Here is a 15707-nt window from a genome sequence, read left to right as displayed (position 1 = left end):
TCCATTCAAGATAGAAGCAACAGGAGCAGTACAAATGAGTCCTTTTCAATCTGGAAAGCAAGAGCTTTCTCAGACAACCTCCAACCCCATAGAATTACATCCATGTTTTGTGTCACGTGGCCACCCTCACCATTAAGGGAGAGTACAAAATGGACATGGCTTTTTAGCTTCTGCAGTCCAGGTGGCGGAGGAACGAGCACTGAAATATGGCTCGGCTTGAGAGCTTTCTGCCACAGGGATCCTCAGCGCTCTGTGTTTGCCCCAAGTGTCCATCTGCTCAGTTTAGGAGCAAGGCTCTGTCCAGGAGCCCTTTCATGCACTTTTGTTCCAGGGTTTAAAGACTCTGAACTCGGAAACAGAACTCTGGAACAGAAAACTATTTTGTTAAAGGCTGCTGTGCAGTGTGTTCTGTTGCTTCCTCTCAAGCTGCCCTTCAGAGTTGTTCACTGTGAGTGGCAAGCATGAACTCAGCCACTGGCTAACAAGAGAGCTGAGTGGGAGAAAAGACAGTGCAAGCTAGACCTGCAGAGCAGTGTGGGTGGTATCTCAGGGCAGCTGTGCTATGTCACCCATGACGGGAGGTGGGGAACGGGCTTTTCCAGGTACAAGGCAAGGAGTCGGCTGTGTGGGAGGCCCCATTCCTGTTATCAGTTTTAGCTAACTTCCCTTATTAAATGGGAATAGTTAATAAATAGCTTCCAAACTGCACCGTGCCTGAGGGTCCATTGAGTCGGGTAGAGGGAGATGCTTTCCTCCAACTCTGACATGGGCTTCCCTAGATTTATTTTTTTTTTTTGTGAATGAAAGCTGCTAATTCACTGATTAAAAACAGACCTGTAGAGAGGTTAAGATGTTGCAAATCCAGACCCAAGTTTTCTTGGGGTACCTCAAGCCCTCTTAGTAGCCATTTATTGCCCTTTCTGTAGTTGACCTGGCATCTTCGTGTCCATTACGTAAATCCTTGGCAGAGTATAAATAGAGTTCGTTTCTTTGGAATGAATGAACAGGCCTCCAGATTCAAACAAGCAAAGGGCTGCAAATTCTGTCAAATGGGTGTGGCCTAAAGCAGCTCCCTTCTCACTCTGCTGCAGCTGCCCCATTGCTCTTAGGACCAGTGCCTGTAAGAAGTGCCTCGATTTATGACTTTCTGTTCTGTTGCTATAAAAACGTCATCAAAATGTTACCACACTGGAACATGGGATTTGACATAACCTGAATCTCTGTTTCTGGTTCTACTCCAGAAGAAACCATCTCTTCTCCCTTGAGAGATGAGAGCTATGGGGTTTTTTGTAGACACTTTTGTTTGTGTGTATTTGTGCACAGGGTCTCTTGAACTCTAGTTCATCTTGCCTTAGCCTTCAACGTATGTTCCACCAAACCTGTTTCCTCAGGATTTCATACCGCTTTATAAAAAAAAGTCTAAAAACGTAGTGTTCCCTCAAACTTCTGTATGCTGTGAGCCAAGAGATCTTCTATACCTGTGGTTGGCAGGGATGGGGAGGAGCTGCCTGCACTAGTTGCCGTGGGTAGATGAGACCAGAACCGCTGCCCAATGGCTCCGTAATTGCAGCCCCCACAAAGCGTATAGACAGCTGTGGCTAGCAAAAGCTGAGTGAGTGTCACCCAGAACTGAAAAGAGCTTGTTTGGTGCTTCAAGGTATTGGTTTCATTGGCCAATTAAAAAAGTTATTTTATTTTGTAAAAATATTCATAAATTTGCGTAGATTTAGGCAAGCACCTATCTAGAATTAGCACGTGAAAACATTCATATTTCTTCCTAGTTTAATGTTTGGGCCTCATTTCCATCTGAATGTTTGAAGCTAAGCACCTCCACCAGGAGCTTTCCCATCCCTGGCATGCAATCTGTGAAGAAAAATAAATAAATCAAAACCATTGGCTGCCAATATGCCAAGCATGCAAGATCAGCACTGTAAGGGGAAGCAGGAAGACTGGAATTTCAAGGTTAGCCTGGGCTGTGTAAGACCCTCTATCAAAATCACAGACACACACACACACACACACACACATACACACACACACACACACGCAGAGAGAGAGAGAGAGAGAGAGAGAGAGAGAGAGAGAGAGAGAGAGAAAACACTTGAAGAGTTAGAGCAGGAACAGGAAGAATAAGGAAGGGAAAAGGAGAGAAGGAGGAATGGCCCAGTGATTCTGGGGAGGGTGATACAAAATTCTGTGGGAATTGGAAGCAGTCAGCTGGAAAGTTCTATGGCAGAGAGAGATGGGGAGAGGTGGAGGAGGTGGAGCTCATCTGCAGATCTGTAACTCCTTTTGACCCCCAGACTTAGAGAGAGAAGCTATAAATACATACAGCAAAGATGTAAATTGAGGTCTTTGTCTACTAGCTTTCGTCCATGAGACCTTTATCAGAGGTCGGTCACTTAGATCTTGCTTAGGTATGTTGTGAATTGAGTGTCTGTTGTGCTTTGCTACCTCGACTAAGACAGCAGAATGAGAGAGTGTTGAGGAAGTCTAACATCCAGAACTTTCTTCCATGTCTCCACCTTTTCTTCCTCAAGCCCCACACCATTTGTTGTCATAGGACCTTTGCTACTTTTCTGTTCTTTTCTTTTTTTCTTTCCCCAGGCCATGCAGGATGCATTGGCAGACCTCCCAGAGTGGTACGGAATAAAAGGCATGCAGGCCCACTGGATTGGGGACTGTGTGGGCTGCCACCTGGACTTCACATTAAAGGTGATAAGACACTGGCACAGCATTCATGCCCACAGATCTCGTTTGTATTTTGGAACTCTGAATACACAGCAGCTCTGCACCAGACCGCAGCACTGACAAGCAGAAAGAGAACTGGGAAGGCATCTTTCTGAGCATGCTTTCTCTATCTTCATCTTGGAGTGCCTGGTGCTGAGTGCAGGAGTGGAGACTGACCAAGGATTCTCCATTCTGTTTCTGCACACATTCCTGGTCCTGTGGTCAGAAGCTGCCATGGCTGTTTGTGTGGCATGGGGAGCCCCAGAACTTAGGAAGATGAGGACTGAAAATAAAATATCATGTTTCATCTGCCAGGTTGATGGACAAGACACTGGAGAGAAACTGACAGCATATACAGCCACCCCTGAGGCCATCTATGGCATCTCCCATGTGGCCATCTCTCCTAGCCACGGGCTTCTACACGGCTGCAGCTCTCTGAAGAAAGCCTTGCAGAAGGCACTAGTCCCTGGCAGAGGTAAGCTATGGTATGTAGCACAGACTATGAGGGTACCTCCTTCAGCTGGATAGTAGTTCACTAGACCCACACACTTCCTGTGTTTTCTATTTTTATCATCTGTTCTTCACCTTAGCTGTAATTTTTACTGTTTTTAAAATCTTAAAACCTGAGGTAAAACAGTTCTGGAACATTAGATTGATTGTCCTGAGTTTCCCTTAGGCCCTTCCAAAGATTGCCCAGAAGCTCAGTTCTTTAGTTTTGGTTTAGTGTCAGTTTAAAACTCTCTTCTGATGGGGGAGAGAATCATCTCCTGAGTTTTTAATTCCTTTAAGAAATAAAACTACTAAAAAGGAATGCTGAGATGGCACAGTGGTTAAAGTGCTTATTTTTGTCAACCCTGAGTTCCCACATGGTGGAAGGAGGGAGCAGACCCCAACCCCACAGTCCTTTGACTTACGCTCACACACATATTGTGACCCCCCCCCACACACTTATCCCTAAAAATTATTAAATGTACTAAAATTTCAAAACATTCAAAATTATAAAAAGAACTCTGGCAATGAATCTATCACTGAGACTCCTGGCCTTTTCTGTGCCAAAGGGAGGACCACACACCTTTGATTAAACATAAAGTTGCAACTACCCAGAGAGGGATTTTGAGGTATAGAACCTGGAGGTCTAAAGGAAGACCTTATTGACTAGAAGTAGGTCTCTGGTGAAGGCTTAAAATTTTCTGCGAAAATCTCATCCTTATGCGTCTTACACTGTTAACTTTAATCTGGATCTCACATCTGAATTATTGAGGTCGCAAACTGCTTTGGATGATGTAGACTGGAGAGGCAGTGTCATGACAATTTACTTCTGCTCCAGACAGTGATTGTTTCCTGAGTGCACTGAGGGCAACTTAGTCACCTGCCCTAGCTACGAGCCTGCTGGGGGCCCAGCCTCCTGGGTTAGACATAGGCTTTTCACAGTCCTGAGTGTAAGCACCTCTGGGCTTAGGGCAGAAGACGTCCCAGTACAAGGCAGGTCTTACCACTTGTCTCCACCTTTTTTGTTATATATCAAAATAGAGAAAAGATGCAAGTTAAAATCCCATGTGTCCCTTTAAGGCCTCTGTGCCCATGTCTCATGAATGCTTGATCACTGGGGAGTAACACTATTTTTGATTTTTTCCTGACAGGGTTTCTCTGTGGTCCTGGAACTCACTCTGTAGACCAGGCTGGCCTGGAACTCAGATCCTCCTGAGTGTGGGATTGAGTGGGACTATTTGAAAGGCTCAGGAGGTGTGGCTTTGTTGGAAGAAGTGTGTCACTTGGGGTGGGCTTTGAGGTTTCAACCGCCCATGCTAAACCCAGTATCTTTTCTCTCCGCCTGCAGATAAGGATGTATGTAGCTCTCAGCTACTTCTCTGTCACCACTCTTGCCTGCCACCGTGCTCCTTTCTGCCGTGATGATAATGAACTAAACCTCTGAAACTGAAAGCAAGTCTCAATGAAATGCTTTATTTTATAAGAGTTGCCATGGTCATGGTGTCTCTTCACAGCAACAGAACACTGACTTAGACAGTTAGGAAGCAGAGAGAAAGGTGAAAGGTGCTGTTCAGGCTGCCTTCTCCTTTTCATGCAGTTCAGGCCCCAAGCTAATGCAAAGATGCCATACACATTCAGGGTGAGTCTTACCCGCTCGCTCTGTTAAATCCTTCTGGAAACACCCTTATAACCATACCCAGAGACTACAAAATCCAGATAAATTGTTTTTTTTTCCTTTACTCTGCTGAAGGAAGAGGTGGAAGAAGAACAAGAAGAAAAGAAAGAATTCAACTTTTTGAAGGGAAAATTCAGTTTTTACACTTTTGAGTAATTTAAGATTCCTTGAGGCCATGATGATTGAAAAGTAAATATTGAAAAACTAAATACTATTTAAGTAACCAGCTCATACATTTCCCCCATCTCATAGTTCATTTGGGACTACATAATAAAGTAATTTTAATAATTAATGAACTAATAAGTTATAAAAGATTACAGTCCCTGAGATGAAGGACACCATAAATTCAAAGTACCTTCACATGATAAACTGAAGAATATCTATCTTAGTTACTTTTCTATTGCTGTGCTAAGACACTGTGACAAAGACAATTTATAGAAGAGCTTATTCATTGGGCTTCCAGTTTCAGACAATGAGTTCATGACTGGATAGAAGGGAACATAATGCTAGAACAGTAGCTGAGAACTTATATCCTGATCCAGACGCAGAGAGGGAGAGAGAGGGAGAGGGAGGGAGAGAGGGAAGGAGGAAGGAGGGAGGGAGAAAAAGAGAGGGGGGGGAGGGAGAGAGAGAGACTGTGAATGAGAATGCTAACTGACCATGGCATGGGCTTTTAAAACCTTAAAGTCCACCACCAATGACAATATATCCTCCAACAAAGCCTCACCTCCTAAGCCTTCCCAGACAGTTCTACAGCTGGAGACCAAACATTTAAATCTACAAGCCTGTGGGAATCATCCTTCTTTAAACCTCCACAGTATCTGAGTGCATGTGACCAGCCACATGTTTGAGACCACTTTGGTGCTAGTGCACCAGACTGGCTCAGTCATTTCATTTTGACAAACTGAAAGACATTTGTAACCTTCCATCTGGAAGAGCTCCTGACACGCACCCTGCCCCCTCCCCCCTCCCCCCCAGTAATCCTGAAGCAGTTCCTTGCGGAATACTGTACTTGGCATTGAGCTTCTCCAGTTCTGACCTTCAGAATAGAAATGTCACTTCAGTCAGTCTGAATTCATTCAGTCTGTAAGTCAGTTAAGTTAGTACATCAAGACTCTGATTTTGTCTTGTGACATTGTATGGTCACATACAGACCAGTGTGGTGTATGGCGTGCAGTGCAGTTTTCTCACATCTGCTATGAACCCCTCCCTGCTGTACACCCATGCCTGCTGTCAGCCCAGCCCATGCCTCCTCTTTCTCCTGCAGCCTGCGGGTTTTACTTCAGCCTCAGCTCTTGTCACTGCTTACCATTGCCAGCTGGCTTACTCTTCCCTTCATTATCAGGATTCCAGAGCAGTAAGTGTCAAAGTAGTGACCATAAGGATCGTGATAGGACAGGGGACTTAGTCTGTCACTTTCAGTTTAAATTTTACCATTCGAACTCTAGCTTTTACTAAGTTGGTTTCTGAAAACTGGCTCCTGATTTGCCATAAACAACCAAGAATCTGGTCCCATGGCCAGGAATGTATCTCGGTTGTTTAGTCTGTGCACAGGTTCAATTCCTGGTGACATAAAATAACCAAATAAAGGAATCTAGTCCCAGATATATCCTTAACACTATGGAAAGATGCAGTACTTGTAGAGTTTTCTTAACTGAGCAGACGGCTGGTCCTTGAGTTCGATGACTTTAGGTGGTCCTTTTGGGAGGAGAAGACAACCCCAAGGAGCTGTAAGAAGCTGACTCAAGTGGACAAGGTAAAGCTTGAGGGACAGAGTGTTCACCGGGGGGTCAGCTGATCGCAGTAGTTGTAGGAGAAAATGATAAAAGAGGACAGAGCAATGAGAGCCAGTGAAGAAGAGGAACCATCTCAGAGAAGCAGGTGGGAGGTGCGTCAGAGGGCACCTCCCTGACCTCTGGCTTGGCTGATGGGATTACTGATGTACTGGCTAAATGTATAGGAATTTTGCTTGGCAAACTTGGTGCAGGTTTTTTGTTTGTTTCTTTGTTTGTTTTATAAGAAAAAGTATAGTGCATGCTTCGAATTCTGGGAATTGACTTCCATGATCACTGATGTCCCTCCCTTTTCTCCACTGGCATGTCTGGCTCGTGTAACTTTGAATTTTTTAAACCTTATTTTTAATAATGGTTCTTAAATGCTTTAACCTCCCTTGTAGCCCATCACCCACCAGAGGTAGTGGAAAAGAAAGGATATGGGGGAAGTGGACCTGTTTAGAAATGGTTCTTTGGAGTAACTCACATCTGTGTTGTCTGGAAATTGGCAGTTTATTTCACAGGGCAGCAGCAGCAGCAGCTCGATCCAACATTTCCTGGATATCAGAAGTCAGTTGGGTAAAGTAAGGATAGCAAACAGGAGTCAGCAGTGGTGACACCACCCAGCATGGACAGCCAGGCCTCAGCCTCGGCTTGAGTCAGCAGGAGGGATCAGAGGGAGGCCAGGAGAAGTTCTCCGGCTGTACCTCTCTCAGCCGGGTGAAGAAGACGCAACACCATAAGCATTGCACAGCTAGCTCTATAAGCAAGCCTCGCTCAGCCTCCATGCCTGTCCGCCAGGTCCTATTTATACCTTCCAAGCATCACGAGTCCTCCATGGGTCTTGCCTCAGCATGCGTGTCTGTCTCAGCTGGCATCACTCTGCCAATCAGCCCGAGTCCACAGAAGCGATAAGAAACTGCAGCATACCACCAGTTTTTGGTGCATTTCTCTCTATAAAGTCCCAACAAATACAGCTCAACTACTCAATATAAGGAGGACCAATACATACATATTATTATCAAAGAATCCTTCATCATGTGACCTTTCACGTTCTTGCTTTAGCAGAATATCCTTTCACCTGTGTCTGCTTCAGCTAAACATTCCTCATGTGTTTGCCCCAGCAAAACACCATCCACCCAACTTTTCAAAGAACCCTTCCTTATGTGTCCCACTTCAGGCTTCAGTGTTATTTTATTAGCTATGGCTAGAAAGGGCTGGAAATCACATAGATCATTGGGGATGTCTGTGTGATGCCTTCCAAGTTCCAGAGCTGTCTGTCTCTTAATTATTTTAAACCTATCTATACCATAGTATATACTAGATCTTACTAATTAGGGTAAACAGTTGCTTTACATCTCTTCCTCCTCCACTACCTCTTCCCCCCCCCCCAAATTTCATTTATTTTTATCTTAATGCATGTGTTGTATGAGTGTTTTTACCTGAATGTATATCCGTGTACCTCATGTATGCAGTACCTGTGCAGGCCAGAAGAGGGCATTGGGTCCTCTGGGAATTATAGATGGTTGTTAGCTGTGTCTTGTGGGTCCTGGGAACTAAACCCTTCCTCTGAAGAGCAGCCAGTGCTCTTAACTACTAAGCCATCTCTCCAGCTCCTCCCTCGTTTTTGGAGACCAGCTCTTGCTGTGTAACCCCCAGACCAGCCTCAAACTTGCCATCCTTCTTCAGCCTCCCAGTGCTGATATTACAGATGTGTAGCATATCATGTGTGAGGCTATAATGGAGATGCTAATGTAGGACTATAATGCTGCTCAATGGTGGAGTGCTGCGTAGGTACTGCCTAGCATCTACAAGGCACTAGGTTGGACCCCTAGCACCAGGAGGAAAAAGTAGGTGTGTATGTGTGTCTGTGTGTCTCTGTCTGTGATCATTTCTGTGTGTGTGTATGTGTGTGTGTGTGTCTATGCCTGTGTGTGTATGTTTATGTGTCTGTGACTGTCTGTGTAGGTGTCTGTGTGTGTGCTTTTATCTGAGTGTCTGTGTCTGTGTGTGTCTTTACTGTGTCTATGTATGAGTGTCTGTGTGTGTCTCTATGCCTGAGTGTATGTTTGAAGAAGACAGCTATTGTGAACACTTATGCCCATATGGCTTTTGCTTTTATAAGATTTTCCTGAGGAAGCCGGGCGGTGGTGGCACACACCTGTAATCCCAGCACTCTGGGAGGCAGAGGCGGCGGATTTCTGAGTTCGAGGCCAGCCAGGTCTACAGAGTGAGGTCCAGGACAGCCAGGGCTATACAGAGAAACCCTGTCTCAAAAAAAAAAAAAAAAAAAAAAAAAAAAAAAAAAAAAGATTTTCCTGAGGAAACATGTTCAAGAGTAGATTTTTTTCAACAGTATGACCATTTTTCAGCTCCATCCAGTGTTGCTTTCATTGGCTTCTGAAAGGGCTTTATCCTTTTATGATGGCAGAACCAGTGGTAGGTGAGTCTTACTGCAACCTACCCAGCAGTTGTGACCCTACTTAAAGTTTTCTCTAATTTACCAAGTATAAAATGATAAGACATTTAATATTAATTTTTACCACTTTCTAATAATTAATTTTTAAAGTGTAATGTCTATGCCATATGTGTCCTCAGAGGCAATAAGAGGGCATCCCCTAGAACTTTCAGTTTGAGGCAGTTGTGAGCTGCATTATGGAATGCTAGAACTGAGCTCAGGTCCTGTAGAAGAGCAGCAAATGCTATTAACTACTGAGCCATTTCTCCCTAAAAATAATTTTAAAAAAAGAAAAGAAATAAAGTAAATCTAAGTGATAAGACTCACTATAGCTTAGTGATAGAGTACTTACCTAGTACATATGAGCCCTGGCTTCCATCTCCAGGCGCGCACGCGCGCGCGCACACACACACACACACACACAGAGAGAGAGAGAGAGAGAGAGAGAGAGAGAGATTAACATAGTTTATGAAGTTAAAGAGTACTAACAATGTAACTGCAGCTAACAGTGGCCTCTTTATGCAGCTGCTTGTAAATTTTTAGGTGTGTGTTACTTGGTGGCACGACTTGGTGGCACGGCAGTCTAGATACCCAGGCATTTCTTTCTTGCCTTTATAAAGTTGAGTGGGTTTATAAATCTACCATGTGAGGTGGTCAGAGCCAGTGTTCTTTCTGTATCCCTTATCTGTCCCCCTGGAGTTTTCCAAGCTGCCCTACATGTTGTCTATGTCCATTAAAAATGCACAGTTCCTAGGGAGAAGAGCTTAACTTTTTCTAATTTTAGATAGGCTGTGACTTAGAAGTTGCTTCTGCATATAACCCATGGCTATACCTAGCTGCAAAGGATGCTGGACAGTGCTGTTGATTGTGTAGCCAACTAAATATTCTGTTGCTGAGTCACTGGCAGAGGTGGATGTAGTGGTCAGCTGGTAGCTAGCACCCAGAGCTGTTTTTCCGACAGGCCTGCGTCTGCATTCTGTGGCTGTGCCACTGTCTTTCCATTCTCCACATTAGCTTTTGCTCTTATTCTGCCCCCTCATGTCCCCTTTTCCTAACGCCACGTCATAATTGCAGAATTTGCAAATACATATGTCTTTGAGAAAGACAGTATGGAGTTAGAAATATGGATGCCTGCTTAGAGATGTGGAGTTCAACAGGCTCCAGCAACAGGGCTTTAACAACTGGATCCAGAGTGCTGGCTGTACCTCAACTTCCAAAGCCTACCCTGAATGCCACTTTGCCCTGCCTTCTTCCTGGATCCTGCCTTTACCTTTTTGAAATGCAAATCCTAATTCTTGGGCTGACGTTTATTTGTGGGCTTGTAGATTAACTGTATGAAAGTTTGAAACAAGAACTGTAAATTGCAAGGACCAAGCAATCGTGTCTCTTATTAATGTTGATACAATAAACATAGTTAAACTAAAGTATCTGTCAGAAACTGTTCTTGTGCCTCTCTCTTTGCTCTGGACTTTGGATATTTATGCTTCCTGTCCATATATTCTCCGAGGATGTCTACATGTGTGGCTCTTTCCCTGCTACTGTTCTTGTAGTAAACTTTGTTCATAATAATCCACTGATTGGGTAAATTGCAAGTCATTTGCTGTAAAAATAAGTAAATAAATAAATAAATAATAATAAAAAATAAATCAGTTTTCTCTTCCAGCCCCTGCACCCAGAATGATAGCTCTTTTGAGGCTGATTATTAAATGCCTTGGCCATAAATATCAGCTTGTTCTCTGACTTACACTTATTGTCCCATTTATTCTAACCTGGGTTCAGCTATATGGCTGTTTACCTCTCCTTGTCTTCTTACGTTTGTCTTGAGGCAGATCTCCCTTTTATTCTATCCTGAGTTCAGCAACAACTGGTTTGTTGCTGTCTTCTCAGAATTCCAGTTCAAATCTCCCATGCCTCTCACTCTTTCCCGAGTTCTCTTTATCGCTGCTGAATGTCCCATCTCCTATTTCCTGCCTAAACTCATTGTCCATATATTTTTTTATTTATGGGTAATACTTACAAGAGATTCTCTCTACAATTTGCCTCATAAATATTCATAACTGAGTCATGTATACTTTGATTATATTGTTCTCTTAGCTTACCTTTAAAACAGACTCTTGCTGTGTAGCCCAGACTAGTCTAGAACTCACTGTATATCTCAGGTTACCCTCAAATTCCCAATCCTGCCCCAGCCTCCAGAGTGCTGGGATTATGGATGTGCACCACCAGGCCTTACTTTATCATTCTTAGGTAACTTTCTGTTTTTTCTAAAATTCAGTCTCTTTCTATGTGTGTTTCTTCCTTTCATTTCCTTTGTGTTCTTTGAATTTCTAGCAGAATCTTCCTACATTCTCCATAGCTGTATAAAACTCTTGATACAGTTTCCTCCAAATTCCAGCCTTCCAAACAATCTTACAAGTTCCCTCTTTTTCCTAAAGATACTTCACATGCTGTTTGGTTTGGTTCAGGTTTGAATTGGTGTGACCCTCTGGGCCTCAGCTGTATGTCCAATCCCTCCAACTTCTTTCTTGAATGTTCTTGTGACTTTTCTCTGTTGGGTTCCTGTTTCCTGTCTCTTTTTCCATTAGACTTCCCTCTTTCAAGAACACATGTCCTCGAGTTTCTCCTAAGACAAGCATGTGTGGGAAGGAACTGTTGTATCTGTGGATGTCTAGAAATCTCTCTCTGCTCTCTGCGCCACTGTTCTCTGCCTGCTAGCCACATCATCATCCACTTGCTTTAGAAGTTCACATCTCTTCCTTTCACTATGGGAAGGTTTTGTGTGTTTTATTCTCACTGCTGGAGATACTTTTGAAGAGTAAAAGGTGGTAATGAGATGCTTTTCCATCTGGAACTCAGAACACCCTTCCCACTTCTTTGCTTGTGTGTATAGGTAGACAAAACTTCTCTCCTGTCCTTGTTTAATCTTCTAATTTCCATTGGTGTAAATTACCTGCTAATATGCTTCAAAGGACTGGTTCTTTAGCAATTAGCACACAGCATGGAAGATGTCATATTTTTTCCTGCTTGTCTGCTCTAGGGTGTGTCTAACTGACAGGTCTCCTTCTGTTTTCAGATTGTCTCACACCAGTGATGGCTGTGAACATGCTCACCCTGCAGGAGGTCCCCCTCGTCATCATGGCTAACCCTGACTTGGAAGGCTCTCTAGATTCAAAAATAGGTATGTGGTTGTTTAGGTGTCATACATGCTACTAAAGTATGCAGGCTTAAGGGCAGAGGGCTCACAGCTCTTGCTGTCCCTTGGAGGAGTTTACTAGTGATTCTGTGATGGGTTTTGCTTCTCAGTGAAAATTTGTGTTCCCTTTTTTTAAATCTTCCTTTTGGAGCTGAGGATCATATTTAGTGCATCACACATTGTTGGCAAAGCATTCTACCATGAGCTGCACCCAGCCCCCACCTTCCATGCATCATTTAGTTAAGAACTACATATTCACAGTACTGCACACCTGAATTCCTAGCATTCCAAAGCCTGCGGCAGGGAGATCACAAGTTTAACTTTTTTAAAGATACTTTTTGTGTATGAGTGTTTCTCCTGACTACTATGTATATACCCGTAGAGGGCAAAAGGAGTCAGATATTCTGGAACTGGAGCTACAAATGGTTTTAAGCTGTCATGTGGGCATTGGGAACTGAACCCAGTTCCTCTGTAAGAAGAACAATTTTTTTAGCTACTGAGCTGTCTCTCCAATCCCATATCACAAGTTTAAAGCCCGGAAAACAGAGCAAAACTACATCTTTAAAAAACAAAAGCAAGTATACAAACAGCAACAACAAAAACTATGTATCTGAAGGCATCAGGGTGGGATGCTGAGGGGAGGGGAGTGGCAAGACAGCTCCGTGTGTAAGAATGCGTGCCGCTCAAGCCTGCCAACCTGAGTGGAGTTCCTGGAGCCTAATTCTGAAAGTGATCTTCCAAACCACCACATGTGCCTGTACACACACACACAATAATAGTAAGTAGCTAAGTAAATAAATACATAAATAAATAAATAAACAAATGTTCCCTTTTTTAAAGGAACACATATTAGGTGTTTCATGTCATCCTGGTTGCTATTGAGAATTTAAAAAGCTTATGCTCATGACTCATGAGTTTTAGACACATGATATGGGGATAATACAACACAGACTAAAAATCTAATTTCAAACTCCAAGCCAAGTGTTGTAATTCAGGCATCTAGTCCCAGCATTGAGGAGGGAGATATTGAGTTTGAAGTCAGCCCATGCTATATAGTAAGATCCTATCTTAATAAAACCAAACCAAACAAAATAAAATTCGCCAAACTGCCAGCAAGGGCAGTGATGGGAGTTCCAAGCACATATGGGCTGGGTTTTTGATGAGGCTAATCTGAGCTCCTTAAGAAAGGGTCATGACACAGTATGCAGAGGCACCTGAGAGAGACATTTTGTTACTGGCAACCTTATTTATGAGTAATACTCATCTCTTGTCCTAGGGCAGAAAGAGAACAAAGGATAAGTACCTAATGACAGCCCTGTCTAAAAATTTGCCTTCAGGACACACCTCTGCACCCTCTGACCCGCTTTCCTGTGAATGGAGATCCCGTTCACACCACAGAGCAGAGCAGCAGCCTGCACGGCAGCACCCTTCCTGGGCTGCTGCAACAACAGTTCTACTAAAGCGACCTCATGTCAGTTCTGATGAAGCATTTTGAAGAGCTGTCAAAGCAGAAAGCTGGCACTGAGCACGCAAGGCACGCCTGACCATTACACGACCATGCTTTTTTATAATTAGTAAGATGTTTTAAACAGCCAGTCAGAGTAAACAGTGAGGAAAACCTCATGGCCCATTACCTCTCTCTCACTCCCACTATGTCTAACCTCCTCCATGCCCTGCTGGCAAATCTTCCTGAACCCCTGCTGCCTCTCCCAGAGACCCTCTCTCATAAGAACAGCAATACTAAAATCTGGCATCAGAGCAACCCACACCAGGAGATATGTTGTTTGTCACCACTGAGGAAGTGATCTGGAAAGGAGCCAGAATAGGGTAGAATACTCCCTATGCCACCGTGCTCAGAACAGCCCATTTTGTCAGCAGCACCACACTCAGAACCCTCTCCTATAGAACCAGCCACCAAAGCTTGCTTCTGTGCTCAGCTGAAGCCAGAACAGCAGGTCCTAACCCTCTGGGTGATTTTCTTGTGCCCCACCTCATTTCCTGGAGATATGTGTGGGTTGAAGAATAAATGCCTGTTCAGAATGTTCTGGTGTTCTTGGGGACACAGCATAGACTCCAACACTAGCTTTCAATGCCCAAACTTGGGGGATCTTTCTAGGGAATTAAAATACTGTTAGAGCCAGCACTGTTTCCCACCAGGAAGCCACTGGGGGAGGAGTCAAGAGGCTCTCCTCTGACTTGTAATGTATAGTTTACATGGCATAGATGGTAGGTTTGAAGGATGCAACTATGTTTTTAAGAAGAAGGAAAACCAGAGAAAAAGACCTAAGGAAAATAATTCCAACAAGTTAACAGTTGTGTGAGGGTGTCAGGTTCTCTAAGTCTGCATCCCACTTTCTAGTGGGTTTGATGTGGCTTTTGTCTTCCGAGGTAAAAGGGACCATCTATGAAGCTAACACCACATGTCAGTGCTGCATGATTCTTTGTTTTGAGCTCTTAAGAGAAGCTGATATTTTGTATTTTTCCCTTCTGAACAGGAATCCCCAGCACCAGCTCAGAGGACACCAGACTAGCCCAGGCTCTGGGCCTACCCTACTCTGAGGTCATTGAAACGTCACCAGATGGCACAGAGAGACTGAGTGGATCTGCTGAGGTTGGTGCCCTGGCCTGGGCCTGAGATGGGTGTGATGAGACATGCTCTCACAGAGTCCTATCCCAGCTCACCCTTCCACCCTCCCTCACCCTGGCGGCCCAGCCCTGCTTGGTTTCTCAGAACAAAGACTGTTCTTCTACACCTAGAAGTTCCTTAGCCAAGCCTAGAACAACTTCGTTTGAGAATCTTGCTTGAGAAATGATCTTTCCAAAGAATTTTTCGCTTCTTAAAGAGGTGACTGTAACTGACTCTTCTTTCCTGGGAAAGATGCTGGCTTGCGCCAGATTATTTGCTGTTTACATCTAAAGTTTAACATGAGTTTACAGACTATTTAGTTTAACTGAAGTTTACAGACCCTTATATAAACACTCAGTATTTAAACAAGATTATCTCTTGTTTGATTTGGTATATTTGGCAGGACATGAACTCCAGCTGTGCTGAACTGAACCTGTAGTAACAATTTTGGAATTTTTGTTTCTTAAAAAAAAAAACAGAAATTTCATAAGAATGTGCTTTCATTTAATTCCAGGTGTAGGGATGTGGGGCTGTTTTGGACTGTCAGAAGCAGCTGACTGTGACTTGCCTCATGCTGTAGCAGAGGCATGGTTTTGCCAGCAGTAGATAGTTTCACAATTGTGTGACATTTTAAATTCTGGAAACTTTTCAGAGGGTATATAAATGCTAGAGCCCTGATAGGTGGGGCGGGTGATTGTTGGTCATTCAGGGGCAGTTGTTAATAGTTGTGCTCAAAGAAGAAACAAAAGGAAAGAAATTAGATT

General features: G+C 43.7%; 1 protein-coding gene across 3 annotated transcripts in view; it reads left to right on the top strand.

Moving 5' to 3' along the window:
- Lars2 (leucyl-tRNA synthetase 2, mitochondrial) overlaps positions 1-15707 on the top strand; it is a 94142-nt gene that overhangs the window by 48795 nt on the left and 29640 nt on the right. For all 3 annotated transcript variants that reach the window (XM_052186873.1, XM_052186871.1, XM_052186872.1), the window contains exons 8-11: positions 2608-2715; positions 3046-3205; positions 12198-12302; positions 14813-14928. In XM_052186873.1, the coding sequence (XP_052042833.1) occupies positions 2608-2715; positions 3046-3205; positions 12198-12302; positions 14813-14928 (489 nt within the window). The remainder of the gene's footprint in view (positions 1-2607; positions 2716-3045; positions 3206-12197; positions 12303-14812; positions 14929-15707) is intronic.

Source organism: Apodemus sylvaticus, chromosome 7 (genome assembly GCF_947179515.1).
Source record: "Apodemus sylvaticus chromosome 7, mApoSyl1.1, whole genome shotgun sequence".
Classification (NCBI taxonomy): Eukaryota; Metazoa; Chordata; class Mammalia; order Rodentia; family Muridae; genus Apodemus; species Apodemus sylvaticus.
Note: the sequence above shows the minus strand (reverse complement) of the source record. Positions and strands in the feature narration are given on the sequence as shown.